The sequence below is a fragment of the Strix uralensis genome, chromosome 16 (assembly GCF_047716275.1).
Source record: "Strix uralensis isolate ZFMK-TIS-50842 chromosome 16, bStrUra1, whole genome shotgun sequence".
Lineage (NCBI taxonomy): Eukaryota > Metazoa > Chordata > Aves > Strigiformes > Strigidae > Strix > Strix uralensis.
The window spans coordinates 3950781-3970676 of NC_133987.1; the positions used below are offsets into that span (position 1 = coordinate 3950781).

The window sequence follows — 19896 nt, forward strand, 5'->3', positions numbered from 1 at the left end:
CTCTTCCGGTCCTGAGATACATCTGACCCATGAGAGAGGAGATTTCCCACGAGATCAGGCCCAGTCTCCCAAGTCTGGGCTGCAGTTTCAGAGTTACCATTTTCTATGTTATTTCCTATATTGTAGGCCAAAATGGAGAGCCGACTTAATCCCTGGTGTGCACAGAACCAGAGCCTCTTCAGGCAGCACTGCCACCCAGCCTTTCAGCACCAGCAGCCCGGCTTAACGCAGCTGTGGTTTGCATTGCAGCTTCTGGGACCAGGCTTGAACGGCAGCACTGTTAGCAGCCACCCCCGGCGCCAGTGGAAATGCACCCTCCGAGCACTTGAGCTTTCAGCTCAGGAGTGTTTGTAGCTAGGTATGTGCACACGTGGACGGATCGATTAACTATATTTCAAGTTGTTGTTAACCCCGTTTTCTGGAGCTCCAGGGCATGGGAGGTAGCTCAGGGCTGTTGATTGCTCTCTCCATTGGTGTTTCAGGTAATGTTTCAGCTCAGGGTTAGGCTCAGGCTTTGGGCAGAGCTGGACCAGAGCCTCAGCCTGCCCTGAAATAACAGTGAAAGAGGTAGGAGTTAAATCCCTCAGCATCGCTGTATCCCGTTGGAGAGCCAAGCCCCTGACACCTCGTGGAAAAGCCATGAGCCCTCTTGTCACTCCAGTGCAGGGGATGGGGTGCGCAGCGGAGCACAGCGTACCCCGAAGGTGATGTAACGCAAGAGAGGAAGGCAGCACGAGGCATCTTCTTGTCTAGGCACTGATTTATCTCCCAGTATGTACATATCACACAGCTCAGCGCAGCGTTGCTCCGGGAGCAGCCACAGAGGGCCCTGGAGCAGTCGCTCCCTGCCCTGAGTGCAGCAGCAGCGTGTCTCGGTGTAGGCTGGAGTGGGGAGAGGGGGCAGTGGCTGGAGGGGGCTCGGGGGGGTTGCCTAGTTTGGCTACTGGTCCACCTCCAAACCCGGCACCTTCTGGAGCGTCACTGGGTCTCTGCACACACACAAAGGTGTCACCTGGCACCTCTGCTTTCAGCAGCTGCCCGCCCAAAAGGTGACCTGCTAGGGACAGACCCTGCCTGCAGCTGGGCTGTTGGGAAGACACATCCTAAGGTCACACAACTTGTCCCTGATGACAATAGCAGGAGACCCCAGAAGTCCAGCCTGAACTCAAGAGGCAGAACTTCATGAAAAGGCAGTCCTGGTGTAGCACCAAGACACGTATGCTGGAGACAGCCCATCCTCGTGCAGTTCTGTTCCTCTTACATTCACCCTCCCACGCCTCCTCCCATTACCCTGAGGGCTCTTTATTTCCCAAGGTTATTCCAGATGGTTCCGCTCCTATGCCTTGGGATATCTGTCTCTGTGATAGAGCACAGCACTACTGAACACTTCAGGCATGCTGGGCCAGCACCAGCTTGTTACTGAGGGCACGGCAAACAGCACAGGTTGCACTCGCTGCCTAGGACCCTGCTCTGAAGTGCCCGGGTCCAAAGCACCACACTTGTCTGAGGAAGAAAACAGCAAACCTCTCGCCTCTCCCTGGGATTTCAGGGGGAGACTGCAGGACCGGGCTGTATTTAGCCAGGTGAGGAGGGGCTGCTGTCAATCCTGCCCGTGTTTCAGCTGGTTCTCCTGGGATCCCCGCCAGAAGCAGATGGAGAAGAGCTGGTGCTGGGAGCAGAGCCCTGCAGCCCCGGCTGGGATGCTGCAACGTTTGCCCACAGCGACGCGGGCTGGGAGCGGAGCAGAGCTCTGGGGCAGTCAGGCTGTGCCCGGGCTGGGGCAGGGTCTGGGCACAGCACCGTAACCCCATGAAGATCACAGGAGGGGTCGCTGCCATTGGCGGTGGCAGGTAAATCACCCATGAAAACAAGGGTTCTGTCCCCTCCTCCCTCCTTTTGGCACTTTACCCATTCCTTGACGCTCCCCCTGGCTCTCGTTGAACAGGGACGTGGGCGCACATCCCTCAGCTTTCAGCATTAGTGAGTCCTGACCCTCCTGCACTGCTGGTCTGGAGGCTCTAGGTCCTCCTGGGCTGTGCCAGGGAGCTCAGGAGCTCTCCTTGCCCCGGCTCTCCTCCCCAAGATGGGCGGGTGGAGGCCAAGAGCTCCCTGCGGAGGCACGCTGGCCAAAGGGACCCACTGGGCCACCTCCTCGCTGTGGCCAGGCACCCTCACACGTCCACGACGCAGTCGGGTGAGTTTGTCCGGATGGCGTCAGAGATCATCTTGGCTCCCGACTGGCCGATGTGGTTCCCCTGCAGGCTGGGAGCAAAGAGAAGAGGAGTTCAGACTTGGACACGAGGCAGAGCAGGATCCTTGAGGGGGTACAAGAAATGCTCCCCAGCTTTGCACCAGCATCATCTGCACCCTCCCCACGCCATCCAGGAGCTCTTGCTGGGACCCGGTCACAGGGGACTGGGTTGGAGAGCCCGGAGGCAGCCAGATGAAAAGCTGGAGAAAGCCCCACCTGAGCTGGGGGCGCTGAGCCAGTCTGTCCCTGTGATATTTTAGAGAATATTTGGCTTTTGGGGTGGCTCTTCACCGCAGAGGCATCCCCAGAGAGGAGCTGTGGGGTCTGGAGTTGTGTGGGTATGCTGGCTGTCACACCTGGAGGAGCATAGGGTGCCCTTGCCCCCTGCCCCATTGGGGAGGTCCCTGTAGGGCAGCGGGGAATGTCAGTGCCAGTGGTGGGGAAGGTCCCTTGCTGCGTCCCGTGGTCTCCCCCGTCCGTGCCTCACCCTCCAGCAGAGCGGCCACTTACTTCACGTAGGTGAGGCCATGGTTGCCCTTCAGAGCGGTGGCAATGCAGATGGCTCCGTCCATGCCCAGGGAGTTTTCCTGCAGGCTGCGGGAGGTGGGAGGGTCAGAAAGCACCAGCCAGAGAGTCGTGGCCACCAGGAGGGAATGCACGGTGTGGGCATTGGGAAATGCCACCAGCTCAGGGCTTTGCCCCACTGAGAGCTGCTGGCCTGGCTGTCCCCTCGCTGCTCCCTCCAGAAAGGTCTAGAAAGGCTCTTTCTGACTCTCCCCAAGGAGCGGGATACTTACTTGAGCCGGCGGAGGCTGCGGTTCACCTTCAGTGCATTGGCCATCGCCTTAGCCCCTGTCACGCCAATGAAGTTGCCCCGCAAGCTGCAAAGAAAGGCAGGTGGTGAGGGAGGACACCCCGGGACAGCCCCGCGCTCTCCGTGGGCGAGAGGAGCTGGGAGAGGTGGCCCCACACCAGTGAGTCAAGGGACAGGCAGTCTGGTAGGACACGGTAAAAGGGTGGAAGCGCTGCTGAGCTAAGGCCCAGGGTCTCGGGCACCCCAAGGGAGCGGTGTCGCAGCCATGGGGACTTGGTGGCCTCACTGAGCACTTACTCGAGGATCTGCAGGCTCTTGTTGAACATCAAAGCTTCTGCCAGGGCTTGGGCACCAGCGGCACCAACAGAAGCCTCTTGCAGGCTGCAAGAGAACAAGGACCCTTCAGCACATGTTGTGAGGTGGCCATGGTCCGCTAATTAGACAAGCTAATTAGTCAGGCTGCAATGCCAGGGCCCCACCACGGCCTGGATACTCACTGGAGATCTGCTAGGGTTGTGTTGACCTTCAGCGCAGCGGAGAGGGCGGCCATTCCCTCGTCTCCGATGGCATTCTCCTGCAAGCTAAGACACGGACGTGCTGCGTCTGCCCAACGGCCCGGGCAGCCGGGAGCAGGGAGACGGGCAGCGAGGGGCAGCGAGCAGAGGGCACAGTGTGCCAGGCTTTCCCAAATGGCTTGGGGGAGCCCTGGGCCACCATCTGCTTACAGCATCCCCAGCCAGGGACATGCAAGGGGGACGCAGGATGGACCGCGGCAGGCAAAACCACCTCCCCTGGCGCAGCGTGAGGGCAGAGTCCTTGGGCAGGCCCCAGTAGGAAGATGCTGCCCAGGACCTGCCCACCCGTGTCCCCACTTACTCGAGGCTGGCCAGGCTGCCGTTGGACTGTAGTGCTTGTGCCAGGGCCGTGGCAGCTTTTGCCTGGATGAAGTTCCACTGCAAGCTGCAAACAAGAGAGAACGGGAGGTGAAGTCCGGTGCCGTGAGGACTCCCTGATCCCTGCAGGCTCCCACCCAGCGTGGTGGAGGCTGGGAGGTGACCCATGTGCAAGGTGGGTCCATCTGGGATGGCCCAGCACACGTCCCGTGGAAGGGTGACCTGCTCTCACAGCCTGGAGCGGCTGAGGCCCAGGAGCACTGTCCCTGCCCCACATCTATGTACGGGGCTTCAAAACCATCCAAGTCCCAGTGGAAACTCACTGGAGGGACTTGAGCGCCCGGTTCTCTTTCATGGCTGAAGCGATGGCCTTGCCACCTTCGTCGTACAGCAGGTTCGCCGCTAAGCTAGAGGCAGGGGACAGAGAACACAAGTCACGCACACAGAGTTTGGGACAACTCCGGCGCCGCCATGAAGCAGCGTGGCGGACCTCCTGGGGCCTGTGGGACTTACTCCAGCTTCCTGAGGGTGCTGTTGTTCCGCAGGGCATGGGCGATGGCAGGGCCTCCCTCCTGGCTGATGGAGTTCTCCCGCAGGCTGGGGAAAGTCGTGGGGCTGAGGCAGGGCATCAGCTGCTCCCCCACTGCCCCCTCACCCCCCACTCTGGAGCCGAGACATCTATTGCGATAGCAGCCTGTCTGACTTGCAGCCCCCTCAGCATCTCCTTTCCCTGTATCCCCATCAGCATAGGATCACAGAACGGTTTGGGCTGGAAGGGACCTTAAAGATCATCTAGTCCCAACCCCTCTGCCATGGGCAGGGACACCTTTCACTAGCCCAGGTTGTCCAAAGCCCCGTCCAACCTGGCCTTGAACCCTTCCAGGGAGGGGGCAGCCACAGCTTCTCTGGGCAACCTGTGCCAGTGTCTCACCACCCTCACAGGAAAGAATTTCTTCCTTAGATCTAATCCAAATCTACCCTCTTTCAGTTTAAAACCATTACTATCATTACACTCCCTGACAGAAAGTCCCTCCCCACCTTTCCTGCAGCCCCTTTAAGCACTGGGAGGTCACTCTAAGGTGAACCCCCCCAACTCTCTCAGCCTGTCCTCACAGGGGAGGGGCTCCAGCCCCTGAGCATCTTCATGGCCTCCTCTGGCCCGACTCGAGCAGGTCCGTGTCCTTCTGATGTTGGTGCCCCCAGAGCTGGACCCAGCACTGCAGGGGGGTCTCAGGAGAGTGGAGCAGAGGGGGACAATCCCCTCCCTCGACCTGCTGGCCACAGCATCTTCATCTCCATTCACTGCATCCCCATCAGTATCTGCACCTTCCTTCCCTGCATCTCCATTCCTGGTGCATCCTACAGCTGTGGGCACCGATGGCCCATCAGGGCTTTTTCCCAGCCTCCCATCCCTGCTGCCATCATTTCATTGCAGGACATGGCTGAATGGATACTGTCCCAAGGGGAGAAAGGTAATGATGGAGAGAAGATGCAGCCAGAGGAGGGACAGAGGCTGCTTTCAGCATCCCAGAGCACTTGTGAAAACAACCAGGCACAAGCCCAGACTGCCAAAAAGATCCCATGTCTCAGCAGCAGCTTTTGACCAGGATGGCCAGAGGGACCGTCACTTACTTGAGGTTGATGAGTCCCTTGTTGGAGCAGAGAGCCGCTGTCAGCGCGGTGACCCCAGCGCTGCTGATGGAGTTGCTCTGGAGACTGAGACAAATGGGGGAAGGCATGAGGACAGGCCAGCCTTGGCATCGCAGGTAGGCTGCAGGGTCGTGTTTGGTGTGAAAAGTGCCCGTTTCACTGAGAAATGAGCATCTCCCAGCCACAGCAGGGGAGGGAGAGCCAAGGCTAAAGGACCAACTTTGGAAGCAGCCAGAGCAGGATCAGCATCTCCTGCTCACCACAGCAGCACCGGCCCCGCCAAGCAGAGGTGACAGAGTTTGTCAGCACTTTGGGGCAGCCTTGTCCCTGTCTGGCTGTCTCCACGGCTGCCGGCTCATGCGGTTCCTGCAGGCTTTGGGTCCTTGTCACACTGGTGGTGGACCCAGGGCACAGCAGCCCATCCCCAGGAGCCATCAGCCCTCTACTACGACCAGGTGGGAGAAGACGTCCTCTGTGGCTGCTGATCCCAAGGGGAATGAAGGTCTCACTATCCCACCCTGACTCTGCCAGGCCCCAGCCTGTCACCTTCCTCACGGGCCAATTCCCATCACTTTGGAGAGAGAGAAGACCCAAAGCTACTAATATCCTCCAAAAGCAGAAAAAAAAATCATCACTGGGATGAGGACTAACACTTTCAGTGCTCCCTTGGTGAAGGCAGGGCCAGCCCAGATGATGTCTGCATTGCCTGTGTCTGCTGCATTGTGCTCCAGCCTGCACAGAGCACCCACAGCCCAGGGGACATGGGGTGGGAGAGACATGGGGAGGGTCTGGGGTGGTACGAGGGGCTCTGAGGGGTGGGAGGTGTTGCTGGAGTGACCAGGCTGGGTTGGGCTCTGTTGGGCAAGCAGGAGAGCAGGCAGGAGCAGGGACTTACTCAAGGCTTTGCAGACTGTGGTTCACCTTCAGAGCTTCAGCCAAGGCAACCGAGCCGTTGTCTCCTACCGAGTTGCTGGAGAGTCTAAGACACAAGAGGAAGAGCAGGCGTTACCCACAGCCACGCTGCAGCCAGCTTAGATCTGCCAGCAAAGGATTCCTCTCCCCCAGGCCCTTCCTGCTCCAGCAATAAGCATGAACTTGCTGCGGTTTCCAACCTACAGACACCTCTGTTCTTGTATGTTGCTTTTGAGCTGAAATAGCTTTTACTATGTTTGTTTTGAGCTGAAATAGCTTTTACTATATCCACAGGGCCTGGAGACCTGCCACTTGCCTCTGCTGGAGGGAAGACTTTGCCTCTCGGTTCTTTACACGGGTTCCTGCATCCCCAGAGGTATGGAGAGCATCTCGGCAGGGTCATTCTGAAAGCAGTGCTGCGGTCCTTGCCCCCCCCCCTCCACTCACACCAAGCCCCAGGGGCAGAGCTAGTGGAGCCCATCCTGCCTGCACCGCATGGCCCAGCCCCCTGCCCACCGCTCCTGCCCACAGATCCCAGAGACTTGGCACTGGCGTCGCCATCCCTCCACCTCGTGCTGCCCTTACGTCAGCTCCTTCAGGCTGCAGTTCTGCTTCAGCGCCTCTGCTATCTTCCTGGCACCGTGGGCTCCGATGGCATTTTTCTGCAGGCTGCAAAGGTGAGGAAAGCACCCATGAATATCAGGTGTCACAGACCTCGGTCTGCTGGGTGGCTGGGAGGGGGGACAGCAGGTCCCGGTCACTCACTGCAGGGTCGTCAGCCTGTGGTTCGTCAACAAGGCCTCGGCCAGGAAGGTGGCACCGTCCTCCTTGATGTTGTTGTGCTGCAGGCTGCCAGAAGAGAGGAGCCAAGCCATGCACAGCAGCCACCGCAGTGGGGCGAGGGGCCGTGTGGTGGTGCGGGGTGGTGGTCGCCTGCCCTGGCGTTTGCTTGCCCCCGTCCCCAGTGTGAGAAAGGCATCTGGCCCTCGAGTATCCCTGCCTGAGGGTCTCCCTTCCTCCTCTCCCATGGGAGATGCCTCCTCCTGTGCACCAGCACCCTGTGAGCTCTCCCACGAGGTCTGAACCTGGACCTCAACCTCAACCCAGACCCACTGAAGTAAGAGGCAGGAGGGTCCCAACATCTCTGGCCCAGGGCTGCCCCGGTCACCAGGTCCCTGCGGGCTGCACTCGTGCTCATTGCCTGGCACGACCGAACCAGGTTGTGCCCAGGGATCCCCACCTGGGAAAGGACCTCAAGGTGGGGAAAACCTCGATGGGACAAGAGAGGGCTGGAGGGAGCTTGTCCTGGAGATCTGCTCCCGGAGGTGCTGCAGAAGTTGAGACTTACTTCAAGGAGAACAGGACTTGATTTTTTTTCAGCGCATCAGCCAGTGCTTTTGCTCCGGTGGGGCCAATGGAGTTGCTCCGCAGGCTGGGGAGAGATGGGCAGAAAAGCCAAGGTCAGCAAACCCAGAGTGGCATGGGCCCAGTTTAAGCCAAATGCCTCCACGTGGCACAGTCTCAGGCACTGCTGAGGTGGGACATCAGGCTGGCAGCTCGCAAGAGTTACGTTCACCTTTTGAGTGGTGGTGGCCTTGGGGGCTGGAGACCCTCCCCAGCTGGGATCGGGCCCCGCTGCAGCCATGGGAATGGTTCCCAGGGGGAAACGCATGCATGGCAGGAGCTAGTAAAGAGGGAACACTTACTCCAGTGCCATCAGGCTCCTGTTCACCATCAGCGACCTGGCCAGTGCTTTGGTTCCCTTATTGCTGATCTGATTCTCTGCCAAGCTGTTGGGAAAAATTGGGGTTTTTCAGGGGGAGAAAGAGGTTTTCACAGCCGCAGCTGGGATGGGGGAGCAGAGAAAAGCCATGGGGAGCGTTTGATTCATGGTACAACCATGCGAAGTGGTGGATGCTCCAAGGTCTGCTCTCCTGGGGTGAACACTAGGCAGGGGATTGCAAGGGCAGGGTGGATCTAGACTTAAAATTCATTCATGTCATAAAAAGGGAGCTCAGATTGCAGCATGGGGGACTCTATGCACAGCCACAAAGAAGGGCAAGGAGGTGGGGAAAGTGGGGACCCATCTGTCTGGGGCGAAGCATATCAGGCAGGGGGGTTGGGAGCCTGTCCCCTCCATATGTCAGATGCTCTGTGCAGAGCCTTGGGTGTCCAGAAAACAGCCGTGACCTTGGGAAGCAGTTTGTTGGGATAACCCATGGATTTCTACATAAATTTTTAGGAACAGGGAGGAGGCAGCTATCCCAGGAAGGCTGGGCAAAACAGCCTGCCCAGCCACTGTGAGGACACAGGGGTAAGGTCACTGTGCCTGGGTGCAGGAGATTGTGTGGGGCTGTCCTTGTCACTAGGCACCCTGTGGAGCCAGTGGGAGAGACGTTCCTGGAGGACCCTCACCCTGGTTTTAAGGTGCCCCCAGCTCCACTCTGCATCCCCAGGAACAGCCTGTCTGCCCTGAGCCAGGTCCTACCTGAGCTTCTGGATCTGGCAGTCCTTCACGCTCAGCACGCTGCCCAGCAGCTCCATCACGTTGTCCTTAAACTGGTTATTGTCCAGCCTGGAGAAGATACAAAGAAAGAGCAAAAGCAAGCGTTCAGAGAACGAAGTGGAGAAAGGACTACCCTTCCGTGATATCTGTCCATCACAGGTGGAAGAACTCCATCACAGAAGCAGAATTGACCCAGTGCCATTCCCAGGGCAGGTCTCTGCTGATGGACAATGTTGGTGGGCTCATGTCTCACATTGACATCTGGGATTTTGAGTCATAGCCTGGCAGCCTTGCTTGCTTCTCCCAGTGCAATCTGATCAGGACTCACCTGAGGTTGTGGCAGAAGAGGAGCTGGGAGAGCAGGCTCTTACAGATGTTGTAGGTGAGGCAGTTGGAGAGGTTCGTCTCCTCCATGCAGACATCAGAGACCTGCAGGAGATAAGCCAGGGCAGAGCAGTTCACAGGGGTGAGCATCCCGGCCAAGCTCTCGTTCTTCATTGCTTCTTCCACAGTCTTAGCGATCTCCATGTGCTGAATTTCGTACAGGCAGTGCATGGTGTTCACTGTCCGCGAGGATATGACATAGTCAGTGTTCAGGCAGCCCTGGAGGAAGCTGATCGCTTGGCTCCTGAAGCTGTTGTGCTCATCCTTCACCAGCAGCCACCCAGAGAGCAGCTTGTTCACCTGCGGGGAGAGGAGCCCAGAGAGAAAACGCACAAAGATGTCCAGATGCCTGTCCTCTGCCTGCAGCGACCTCTGAACAGCACTCTTGAAGTGGTTGAGGAAACCCAACTTGGGCCAGGACATCCCACTCTCTGTGAAGAGGTCAAATATTGCCCGCTTCGCAGCCGTGTAATAATAAATAGCCGCTAGAAACTCCTGTATGGTTAAGTGGGAGAAGTAGTAGGCTGTGAAGGACTGCATCTCTTCTTTGAGTAGGAGTCGACTGCACAAGCTGCTCTGCAGCAAGGAAAGGTCAATGCCGTACGCCTTCATGTCCTGCTCGTAAAACACGTATTTCTTTTTGAGCAGCCCATAGAAGGCCAGTCTGCCCAGGCTCCCCACTAGCTTCTTGCTGTTGTTCACAGCCTGCTCGATCCTGAGTGTTTCTCTTGGCTTTTCTGGCCAGTCGCTGCTCAGAGCCATTTTAAAATAATAGGAGTAGATTTCTGATAAGGTCTTGGGGACAACAGTTGTTTCTTGGGATTGATTGGTGCTATTTTTTAGGTAATAACTGATTGAAGAGCCAGAAATCCAGCAAAAGCCAGGAACGGTGCACATGATATGTAGCGACCTGTTAGCCCTGATGTGATGCAGGACTTGGCTGGATAGGTCTCTGTTGTCAAGGAACATCTGGTCCAAGAAGTCCTTCATCTCTGCAGCTCCAAACCCTTGTATTTCTGTCATCCGGTCAACAAGCCCGCTGGGGATTTGGCTGGCTGCTGTTGGCCGCGACGTGACCCAGACAGAAGCCTCCTGTAGCAGGTTGCCACGTATAATGTTGGTGATCAGGTTGTCCACTTGGATCTCCTTTTTGGGATCGGTGCATACTACCGTGTTGGAAAAATCCAAAGGAGTCTTGAACTCATCCAGGCCGTCGAGGATCAGCAGGGTCCTGGCAGCTCCCGCCGAGATGCAGTTCGGCTCGGTGATGTGAGGGAATGCCGAGCAGATGAGCCTCTCAGCAGAGAGCTTCTCGTAAGTGTTGAGCTCCCGGAAGGTGAGGGGCAGCACAAAGATGATGTCCCTGTTGATCTCCCCCTTGGCCCAGGTGTAGACAAACAGCTTCACCAGTGTGGTTTTGCCAATCCCGGCCACTCCGATGGTGACAGAGATCCGAGGTGGGATGCTGACCTTGGAGAGAGGCAGGAAGAGCTTCTCCAGAGGGATGCTCTTGGATACATTTCGTAGGCCTTTGGTGGCTTCAATCTGCAGGATGTCATGCTCCTTCTGCTGGATATCGGTCAAGCCTTCCACCAGCAACAGGTTCGTGAGTCGCTGAAGGGGACCTGTCTCCAAGCCATTCCCATAGTAACTTTGGAGGCTCTCCAGGTGCTTTTGCACCATGGGTTCTGCACAGAGAGAAACGAAACAGGGGGGTGAGGAGGAGGATAGTAACCACAGATATAAACGAGAGACACTGCTTCACTTTTCTACTATGACCATGCAGAGGGGAGACTGCGCTTATGTCCCAGCAGGAAGGTACGTGCCAGAGCCCAGAGGGCACTAACAGGCTTAACTGGCCCTGACCAGCCTCACCCACCAGGAGCCCATTTGAGCTCAGCCCTGAGCCTTCAGTCCCTGCCTAAGCTATGTTGTAGGAGCACTTGTCTACAGTGCCATCGTGCCTGTGCTATGGTCCTTGTTGATCTGGACCTTGATCTTGGACCTCATTGCTCTACACTTGCCTGGTGACCACTGAGACTGTGTCTGAACCTGGTTGCCCTTGCTGGACCTGATCCTGACCTCTGGACTGACTTCCCAGCTTGACCTCAGCCCTGCCTCATCACCATGGATTTGTCTGATGAGTGGGACTCTTGGCTGAACCTGGTGACCATCTCTGGACCTGTCCTGCTCACCTGGCTCAGGTACCACGCCCCCTGGTACAGCATATTTAAACCTTCAGCAAAGGCTGGCTAAGCAGGGGATGGTGCTGCAAGAGATTCAGCAGACACCAGTCAAGGCTGGAGCCTTCCAACCAGGAGGGAAACCAGGGAAACTTCTCCTGGCAAGAGGGTTGCAAGGAGAGCCTGAAGTTGGGGCAGCCCCCAACAGATGGGGTCAGGGATGCCCAGCCGTCCTCCTCCTGCCATCCCCCTGTTCCCAGCCCAGCTGCTGGGAGTGACTGGTGTAATCTGGACGTTGAGGACATTAAAGGCTCCTCAGCCTGCCCAGAAATGTGTGCTGAGGGCAGCGAGGGGCCTGGAGGAAGGTCCCTCAGACCTGGCAGAGAGCCCTTGTCACCCCCTGGCTGTGTCCTTCCCCAGCAGACACCCCGAGATGGCACCGTCACTTGCATGGACACTCCCATCAGAGCTGCCAACGCTGCCCAGCTCCATACGCATCTTGGGGTGCTCCAGCAAGCACCCACAGCCAGATGTGTGCAGACACCCCTCATTGAGTCCAAAGTGGACTGCCTACCATAGACAGTGATGTGAAGGTAGAGCTGGGAATTGGTGGTCTCGATGAAGGTCTGCAGGGACTGGGAGGCGTGGCTGCCCTTGTCAGCCAGAACGTCCACCACCGCCCTCACCCGCTCGGGCAGGGAGCTCTCCTCCTGCGCCCGGCCGGCCTCCTCCGCCGTGAGGAGGTCCAGCCTCCGCAGGTAGCAGATGATCTCCTCCAGGAACTGCGGCGAGATGGACCTCACCAGCTGCTTGCGGTAGCGATTGATCCAAGCCTCTGTGGGAGAGGAGAGCTGGAGAGTTAGGTCTGAACAAGCCCTGGGCACGTTGCTCAGGGGTGACGGGGAAAGGCAGCAGTGGAGCACCCCATCTGACTCTGAAGGTAGCAGGGGGTAAACTAGAGCCCTCCAGAGTGACCTGCCAAAATCCTCCTTGAGATGATGCCACCCAAAACTGTGGCAGGCTGTTTTGTTAGGAGCTGCTTGGTCAAGGCAGCAGCTATCGAAATTGGAGTCAAAGAAACCAAAGAACACAGTCATGAAATGAAATTTCCTCCTGGAAACCAAGACCATGCAGAGATAGAAGTCTGAGAAAGATCATTTATCTTTGGAGACAGCCATTCTCCTGTGCCAGCACAGTGGTCCCTGAGCCCTTGGACTAGGAACCACTGTAAACCCTTACGCCTTGGTGCCCCACCTTGTCCCATTTTTGAATCCGAAACTCTACCAAGATGATGGGCCTCCAGCTGCCCAGCCACCACTCACCTTCCATCAGAGGCCTCCCGTGACATGGGTGATCCCTGGGCAAGGAGCACTGTGTTGGCAGCAGCACGGCCGTCCCATGGAGCACCCCGTGTCCCCCCAGCTAGCTCACAGCATCAGTTGAGGCTCCTCAGCCTTTATCCATGCTCCTGGTGGAAGAAGAGGAAAAGCATCAGGAGCAGCATGGGAGGGAGCCCACCTTGAGGTAACGTGGTGCTGACTGTGGTTGAGCCAAGGGTCCATTTGTCAGCTTTTGGCTAAGACCAGAGTCCTGTGGACCTGGCAGGGGCAGAGCCAGGACAGTCATGCTGCAGCATCTTTGCCCAGACCTCATGTGCCACAGACTTGGTGCCTTCACCACCACCACTTATGCCGGAGCCTTTCTTGGGCAGAGTGATTGCGTTACTTGCCTGACAATGCCCCTGTGCCATCCATGGATCACCCAGTGAGCGCCTGAGTGCCACCACTGTCACCAGAGGGACAGCAGGGCTGTGAACTGCTCATGTGTTTTCCTTCTCTGTGTTGTGAAGGAAGTTGTGGGGCAGCAGGCAGAGCAACGAAGGGCCCGTTTTGGTTTTAAACCCATTTCACCGCTGTCCAGAGCCTCTGTCAAGGCTCGCTGAGTGTGGCCAACACCACATCCTGTTGCAGAGCTCTGCAGATGCTCCACTTGTGGCAGCACTGGTGATTCAGCGCCTGGAGAAGGAGCATCTACCTGCTCCCTCCCCCTCAGCTGCTCCCAAACCACACTGAGGGTTTGGTGTTTTATTTTTAAGTGTATCCATTCACTGAGTCCAGTTGTTTTTTCAGTGGAGGTAGAGAGGAAAATGCCTCCAGACCTGAGTGTTCTCCCAGCTTCGTCTCTGTTAGCAGATAGCACTGCACTGTGGCCTCTCCACCAGCCCCAAAGTCATCTCCAGGAGCTGGCTGTGTCCAGGTGGGAACTTCTCAGTCCCAGGGGCTGTCTGACACACTGGTCAGAGGCACTGCAAGGAGGTCCCTGCCCACAGGCAGCATTGCTTGTGCCCAAACCCGCTCGTGAGTAGGATGTGGGCACCATGGGGGCTTCAGTGCAGCCTCGCCGACAGGTACAGGTAACACTCGCTTTCTTTGGTCAAACCCAACCTGTTCCAGGGAGAAAGCACAAATGTAGCTTGACCAAGGAAACTTGGTAGAGTGTCTGGTCCATGATTAGGTCTTTAGCGCAAGGTTAAGGTGCTTGGAACATCTCCTTTGCAGACTCTTCTGCTCATCCTCCTGCCAGGAGATCCATGCTGAGGTTTGTTTCTCCCACCAGCAGCAGCCCAGCCATGCGGATCGGGGCTGGGCTGCAGGAGGGAGGACCAGGCACAGCATCTCCCGGAGCCGAGCCCCTCACAGACACCACTGGCAGGACCTCTCATCGAGACCCCTTTGCAGCCCATCCTACAGAGTGGGGTAAGTGTCCCAGAGGCGCTGGGTGACAACAAACCAGCCCATCTCCACCTGCCCAGTTGGTTTCACACGTGGCTTGGATGAGCCCTCGTAAAGGTGGGGGTGCTGCTGTAGCTGGGTCTGAACCCACAACTTTTCCCTCCAGGAGGGACACCTGAGTCCTTCTGCTCTTCCCCAGCTGTCCAGCTCTGACTCCCTGGCTTCAGAGGTGGCAGAGGTCCACGCTGCCCCTGGCAGTGATGGTGGCCCCACAGCAAAGCCATTTTCTCCATATGAGGAGTAGCAGGCCTGCGGCAGCAGCTCACCTTGCTTTTCACCCCCCAGGCAGTGGCTTGGCCAATTAAGATACCATCAATTAAAGGAGTTTGGTGAGCAATTCACAGTGAAATTTTCACCCTTTGATGTCTTCTTGTCTCTAACTGGCCTGGAAAGTTCAATTAAGTCTTTGCACGCAGCAGTCCCCAGGTCTCTCATCTTTGTTGTGCAACCAAGAACACAGCCAAAATGAAAGGGGGTTTTGGTGCTTGCAGCAATGTTCCCCACAGCCCTTCCTCTGAAAGGCGGCTGGCAAGAAAAAGCCTTTTGATGGGGAGAAGCCTGCTCTAACAGCAGAGATTATTTGATGGTGTCCTCCAGTACTACTTCAAAATGTGATCCTGCTGCTGGAAACCAGCAGCCATGGGTCATCTCACGCAAAGGCATCTGACTGGGAGAATAAAGCAGCAGAAGACATAAAGCAGCAAAAGAAATAATGTAGCGGATGCAATTTTTTTCTGCTTCCAGTAGAAAAGTTTCTGGTGCAGCTCTAGGACCACGCAGTGATGCTGGAGGCTGCATCCTAGGAGGGTTTAGGGTGTTATCTACCCTTACACGAGCTGTCGGAAGGATGGAGGCCAGCCAAAGCCAATCTATAACCCCTACAGAGATCCAAGGTGTTTCCAGCATGCGACCCAGCCCACCCCAGGGCTGCTGGGATGAGTCGTCTTCTGGAAGTGCTGCACTCCCCTGTGCCCGAGACTGGAAAGTGGAATCCACGTCCATCCTGTGTGCACGGAGCTCAGCCCCGGGTTTACAGGTGTCGCTCACCCAGGATCAAGCAGGGACAAGTGCTAGTCCCTGCCCACCAGTGGCTGGAGAAGCAGTGATCCAGCGAGGGTTTGCGTCTGCCCTGCCTTGCTGCCCGCATCCCCAGTGGCACCGGGATAAGAAGCTGGAGGGTGGGAGGCTGCTCAGCCAAACTGATGAATGGTGTCTGCCAGCCCCAGGGAGGGAAACGGGGGATTTTGTTGGCAAGAACTTGGCATTAATGCTTTTTCTGTGTGGTGGCATCCAAGAGCCCAGCCCAGGGGAAAGTCCTTCCATCTGAGGATGACCAGTCAACACTGATGTGTCTTTCTAGCAGCTTCACTCCAACGTCCCATGGTCCCCACGTCCCACCAACCCCACATCCCGCTGTCGCCACATCCCATCATCCCCATGTCCCACCATCCCCACATCCCACCACACCTGTTAGCAGAAGGTCTGTGCCCAAAACTCATCAGTGCCTGGGAGCCACAACCACTGTGCTGGAAGGTCCCTGACCATGTGCACAGACAACCCTCTACCAAACAGCTGCTGCATTTTTCACCATGTCTGTCCCATTCCAAGGGTCAAAGTGCCTGACATCAACACTGGAGAACACATAGCTGCTTCTGCTCATCTCTGGCTCTATGTGCTTTTTCTCCTGGAAGTTCAACATAGCCCAAAAGCAGCTTGCCAGGGCATCCGAGATGAAGGGACAGTCCTGGGATGACCACAGCACAAAGATGGCTGGAGAGAACAGATATTTACTGTCTCTCTGCTCTAACTGGCCTCTCAGATCTTCCTCCTGCCGGGAGGTGGCTTTGGTTTTCATATGGCAGCCATCCCGCCCAGACCAACCCATCACCCTGTGCTTTGGGAACCTGCTGAGGACTCAGGACTTTCCCGCGCCAGGAGCCATCGCAGCTGCTGCCGGCAGCTTCACAGCCACGTCGGGCTGCAACACTCAGCAGCCGGAAATCTGTGGTTGTCGCCACACCGGGGCTCGTGGGCAGATGCACGGGCAGCGTCAGGCGACGCTGGTTGGCACCTTGGGCAGGGCTCTCCAGCCAGCAGAGCCCTGGGGACCCGGCTGGGCTGGGGGCAGGGCTGAGGGTGCCTAGTCTAGATGGGCACCAAAGTGCTGGGCAAGAGCTCGTGGACAGCTGCAGGGACCCACTTAGGGAAAACATTGCAAAATAGGCTGATCTGCAGTATTTAGGTGTGTTTAAAGCTTTTTATATGAACTAATAAATGCATTGTTAACCCGGCACTTGAAGGCGCAGAGGAAATGCGTACTCCAGCGCTGCTCCGTGCCCCCAGACATGCAGAAACCCTCAGCCTGGCCGTTGCCTTCTCCCCGTCCCACCACTGTGGGGTTTGCCCCTGCAGCCGGTTCCCCAAAGGTCTCCAGGCTGGCGTGACATCTCTTGGTGCAGCTCGAACCCCAGCAGCACAGCACCCGTCTCACCGCTGCCCTCCCTCCCCCAGGCATGAGAACGGAGAGAAACCAGCCCTGCGAGACCTTCCCACCACTTCCTGGCGCGCTGGGTTTCCTCCAGCGAATATCAAGCTCCTTTACCAACACACCCTCGGAGCTTTTATTTACTTCTCCTGCCATATATCCACCCTGAACTGATCCTCTTTCGGAGGTCAGTGAGCTGCACACCAATATTTGTCAAGCCAACATCTCCAGCCAGTCCCCCTCAGTTGAGCAAATCCTGAAGGCAGGATGCAGGCTGCCACCTTATGGCAGAACAGAAAAGATGTCACATTATTAATTTCTGTTAATTAAGCAAAGCGATGAAGTATCTTCTGCATGATACCCAGTTATGAAACTTGCAGATTTGCAGGTAACTCAGTTATGTAAGTTAACACATGACTTGCAGATGCAGTCTTATTTTTTTTTGGTCTGAATTTCATGCTAGCATCATTTATTACAATTACAGAGTGACTCCCTATGTCAAATCTAAGCCTATCAGGCCTTTTTTTTTTTTTTTTTTCTCGAAATCCCAACCAGAATAAGAGGGCCCAGACACAGTGGGAGTTAAAATAATGAGTTGTGGAGGCAAGGAGCCATGAAAGACCCCTGGGCTGAATGCCAGCAGTCCCAACACCAAATCTCATCAGAAAAAAAAAGCAAAAATCAAGCTATGAGTAATTCCAAACAGCTAAAACCAAAGCTAATTTCGGAGGGCAGGTCTCTTACAGGGTACTGCTACACCTTGTAAGCTGCAAAATGAAGAATGATGCATTTACTGAGCTGATCATGCCCCCAGGACACTTCACCACGAACGCGCACACAGCTGATTGAAAAGCAGATCCTCTCCCCACAAACATCTTCTGCCCTTCTCTCCTATGGGGTCTCAGGACATCAGCATGAAAATTGGGAACGAGCTGCTGCCAGCCTGCCTCCATCCCCAACACCAGCCCCATCCGCTGGCCTCAGAGGGGATGCAGAGCTTAGGGATGCTGAGCGGTACCCACCCTAAAGGCGGCCATGAATTCTCCAGAAAGAAACTTTGATGCAACATGGGCATCCTTTGTGCCGAGCTCTGCCCAGGCTGCCCGGAATGTCTGGCCTTGGGGAGCCCTTCCATGCGGCAGCCAAACCCCAGATGTTGGTGACAGCAGTGGGTGACAGCACCGAGCCGGCGCTGCAGCTGGTCCTCTCCCCAGCAGTCCCACACCTATAGGATATAGAGTGTCCCTAATGACCTTAGAGTGCTTAAACGACAGCAGGATTAAGCCTAATGCACTGACGCAGTCCAACGTGCCTCAGGCTCCCTGCCCACGCGGGCCCGGCCACATGTCCCCGCTGAGCTCCATCGCCTCGACCTGTCCCTGCGCCGCTGGGTCCTACACAGCGCTGGGAGTTAAAAGGGCTGAAGAAGGTACCAGCTGCAGCTTTGTAGACCTCAGGGCTGCTGTTCCCTCTGGATGAGCCCCAGGAAGGCGTGTTGAGCCTGTTTCATGAAGGGGGACATGGGGGTGCAGCTCTGAGTTTCAAGGCCCATGAGTCTTGGACTGCTGACAGACCCAGGGCCCTGCCTTGCTCTTTGGGGCAACTTTGCACTGTGCTACAGGCAAGTATGTTGCTAATCTCATCCTTTTTTATTTGCGGTACGTATTGGGAAATTTTTTTGGATGGTTTTGAAGTGGAATGAATTCAGTAAATGACATTAACATGGGGGCAAAAGCTGAAGCTGCACAAGGCTTTGTGCGGGCAGGGCAGCCTGGCTGTGTCTGCCTTCATATCTGGGTAGGCAGTAGTAGGGGACAGAATCTGTGACAAGTCCCAGGTCCCCCACGAGGTCCCAGAATCACAGAATCACAAAATCATCAAGGTTGGAAAAGACCTTGAAGATCCTCCAGTCCAACCATGAACCTCACACTGACCGTTCCCAACTCCACCAGATCCCTCAGCGCTGGGTCAACCCGACTCTTCAACCCCTCCAGGGATGGGGACTCCACCACCTCCCTGGGCAAAACCCATGCTTGTCTCCATCACTCAGGCCTCAGCACCATGCACTACTGCACCCTCTCAGGCCAGCACCGGTGGCCGTGCCGTGCCAGGCTGCTCTGCCGGGTGCTGCTGGCAGTCGGTCTCGTCTTCCCCATCCCAGGAACCTCCACCCAACAGCTCCTGGCCCTACCACATGTTGGCCCAGCCACTCCATTTCATGTGGCCATCACCAAAGGTCTGCAGCAGCTCATGCCCGTGTCAGGGGGCTGAGTGATGCCTCCCTTTCTCCCCATATCCCTCCAAAGCAAAACCAGCCCCACCAGAACCTTACCTTGGCCTCGTGGCACCTTCCCCAGGTCTGCGTGGGAGCAGGAGAGCAGAGAGGGCATCCTCATCGTGGTGGGAGGATGAAGCCCCTCCGTGTCCCCGCTCAGCCCTTTATCTCCACAGCTTCACTTCCTCCTCGCTTAGATGCTCAAGCTCAAGGTAGAAAATGGAAGCCCCTCCAGTTGTCAGCCCCTGACTCTGGGGGTCCCGCGGAGGCAATGGGACCCGACGGCTGGGACGATGCTCAGGGCAGCACCTGGGGAAGGTGGGTTTGGCTTCCCCAGCCGCCCGCCACCGCCGCTTCCAGCCCTGGTAGCTTTTTCTCTCTTTCAGTTTGCTCCTCACCCCTTCCTGCGCAGTGGGTCTTGCTCGATCTTCCTTCCTGTCAGCGCAGGGCTGCCGCCTATGCAAATCAATGTGAGTTATCTGCTGAAAAACAGCAGCCTGCAGTAACCACCCATGGCCTATATGACCCCCCTGACAGCAGGGTCTGTCCTGGCAGGATGCTCGGTGCATGGCCAATTCCCCAGCTGCGGCTGCTTTCTCCCAGGAGAGCCACAAAACCAGGCTGACCAATCTCAAATTACACAAAATTCGCTTGAAGCAGAACCATGAGCTCACCCCGCTGAGGAGAGCCGAGGGTTTTTGGTACATAACCCCCTCACTAGCCAGGAATGCTGGGGAGATCCCATGGAAGA

General features: G+C 56.6%; 1 protein-coding gene across 1 annotated transcript; it reads right to left on the reverse strand.

The window, feature by feature from the left end:
• Positions 1-788: 788 nt before the first annotated feature.
• NLRC3 (NLR family CARD domain containing 3) lies at positions 789-19530 on the reverse strand. The gene is made up of 19 exons (XM_074886296.1): positions 19203-19530; positions 12916-13061; positions 12168-12428; positions 9355-11098; positions 9009-9095; positions 8227-8310; positions 7869-7952; positions 7286-7369; positions 7106-7189; positions 6504-6587; positions 5591-5674; positions 4472-4555; positions 4282-4365; positions 3942-4025; positions 3563-3646; positions 3363-3446; positions 3049-3132; positions 2762-2845; positions 789-2262 (listed from the first exon to the last, which is right to left on the reverse strand). The coding sequence occupies exons 2-19, from the start codon at positions 12920-12922 to the stop codon at positions 2172-2174; spliced, it is 3282 nt and encodes a 1093-aa protein (XP_074742397.1). The 5' UTR covers positions 12923-13061; positions 19203-19530; the 3' UTR covers positions 789-2171.
• Positions 19531-19896: the final 366 nt, after the last annotated feature.

What these genes read in the sequence shown, in the direction of transcription:
- NLRC3 (XM_074886296.1), bottom strand. An exon ending in CACAGTCTGCAAAGCCTTGA is followed by an intron (nt 5,675 to 6,503) that starts GTAAGTCCCTGC and finishes CATTTGTCTCAG; the next exon opens with TCTCCAGAGCAACTCCATCA. An exon ending in CGCAGCCTCCGCCGGCTCAA is followed by an intron (nt 2,846 to 3,048) that starts GTAAGTATCCCG and finishes CACCTCCCGCAG; the next exon opens with CCTGCAGGAAAACTCCCTGG.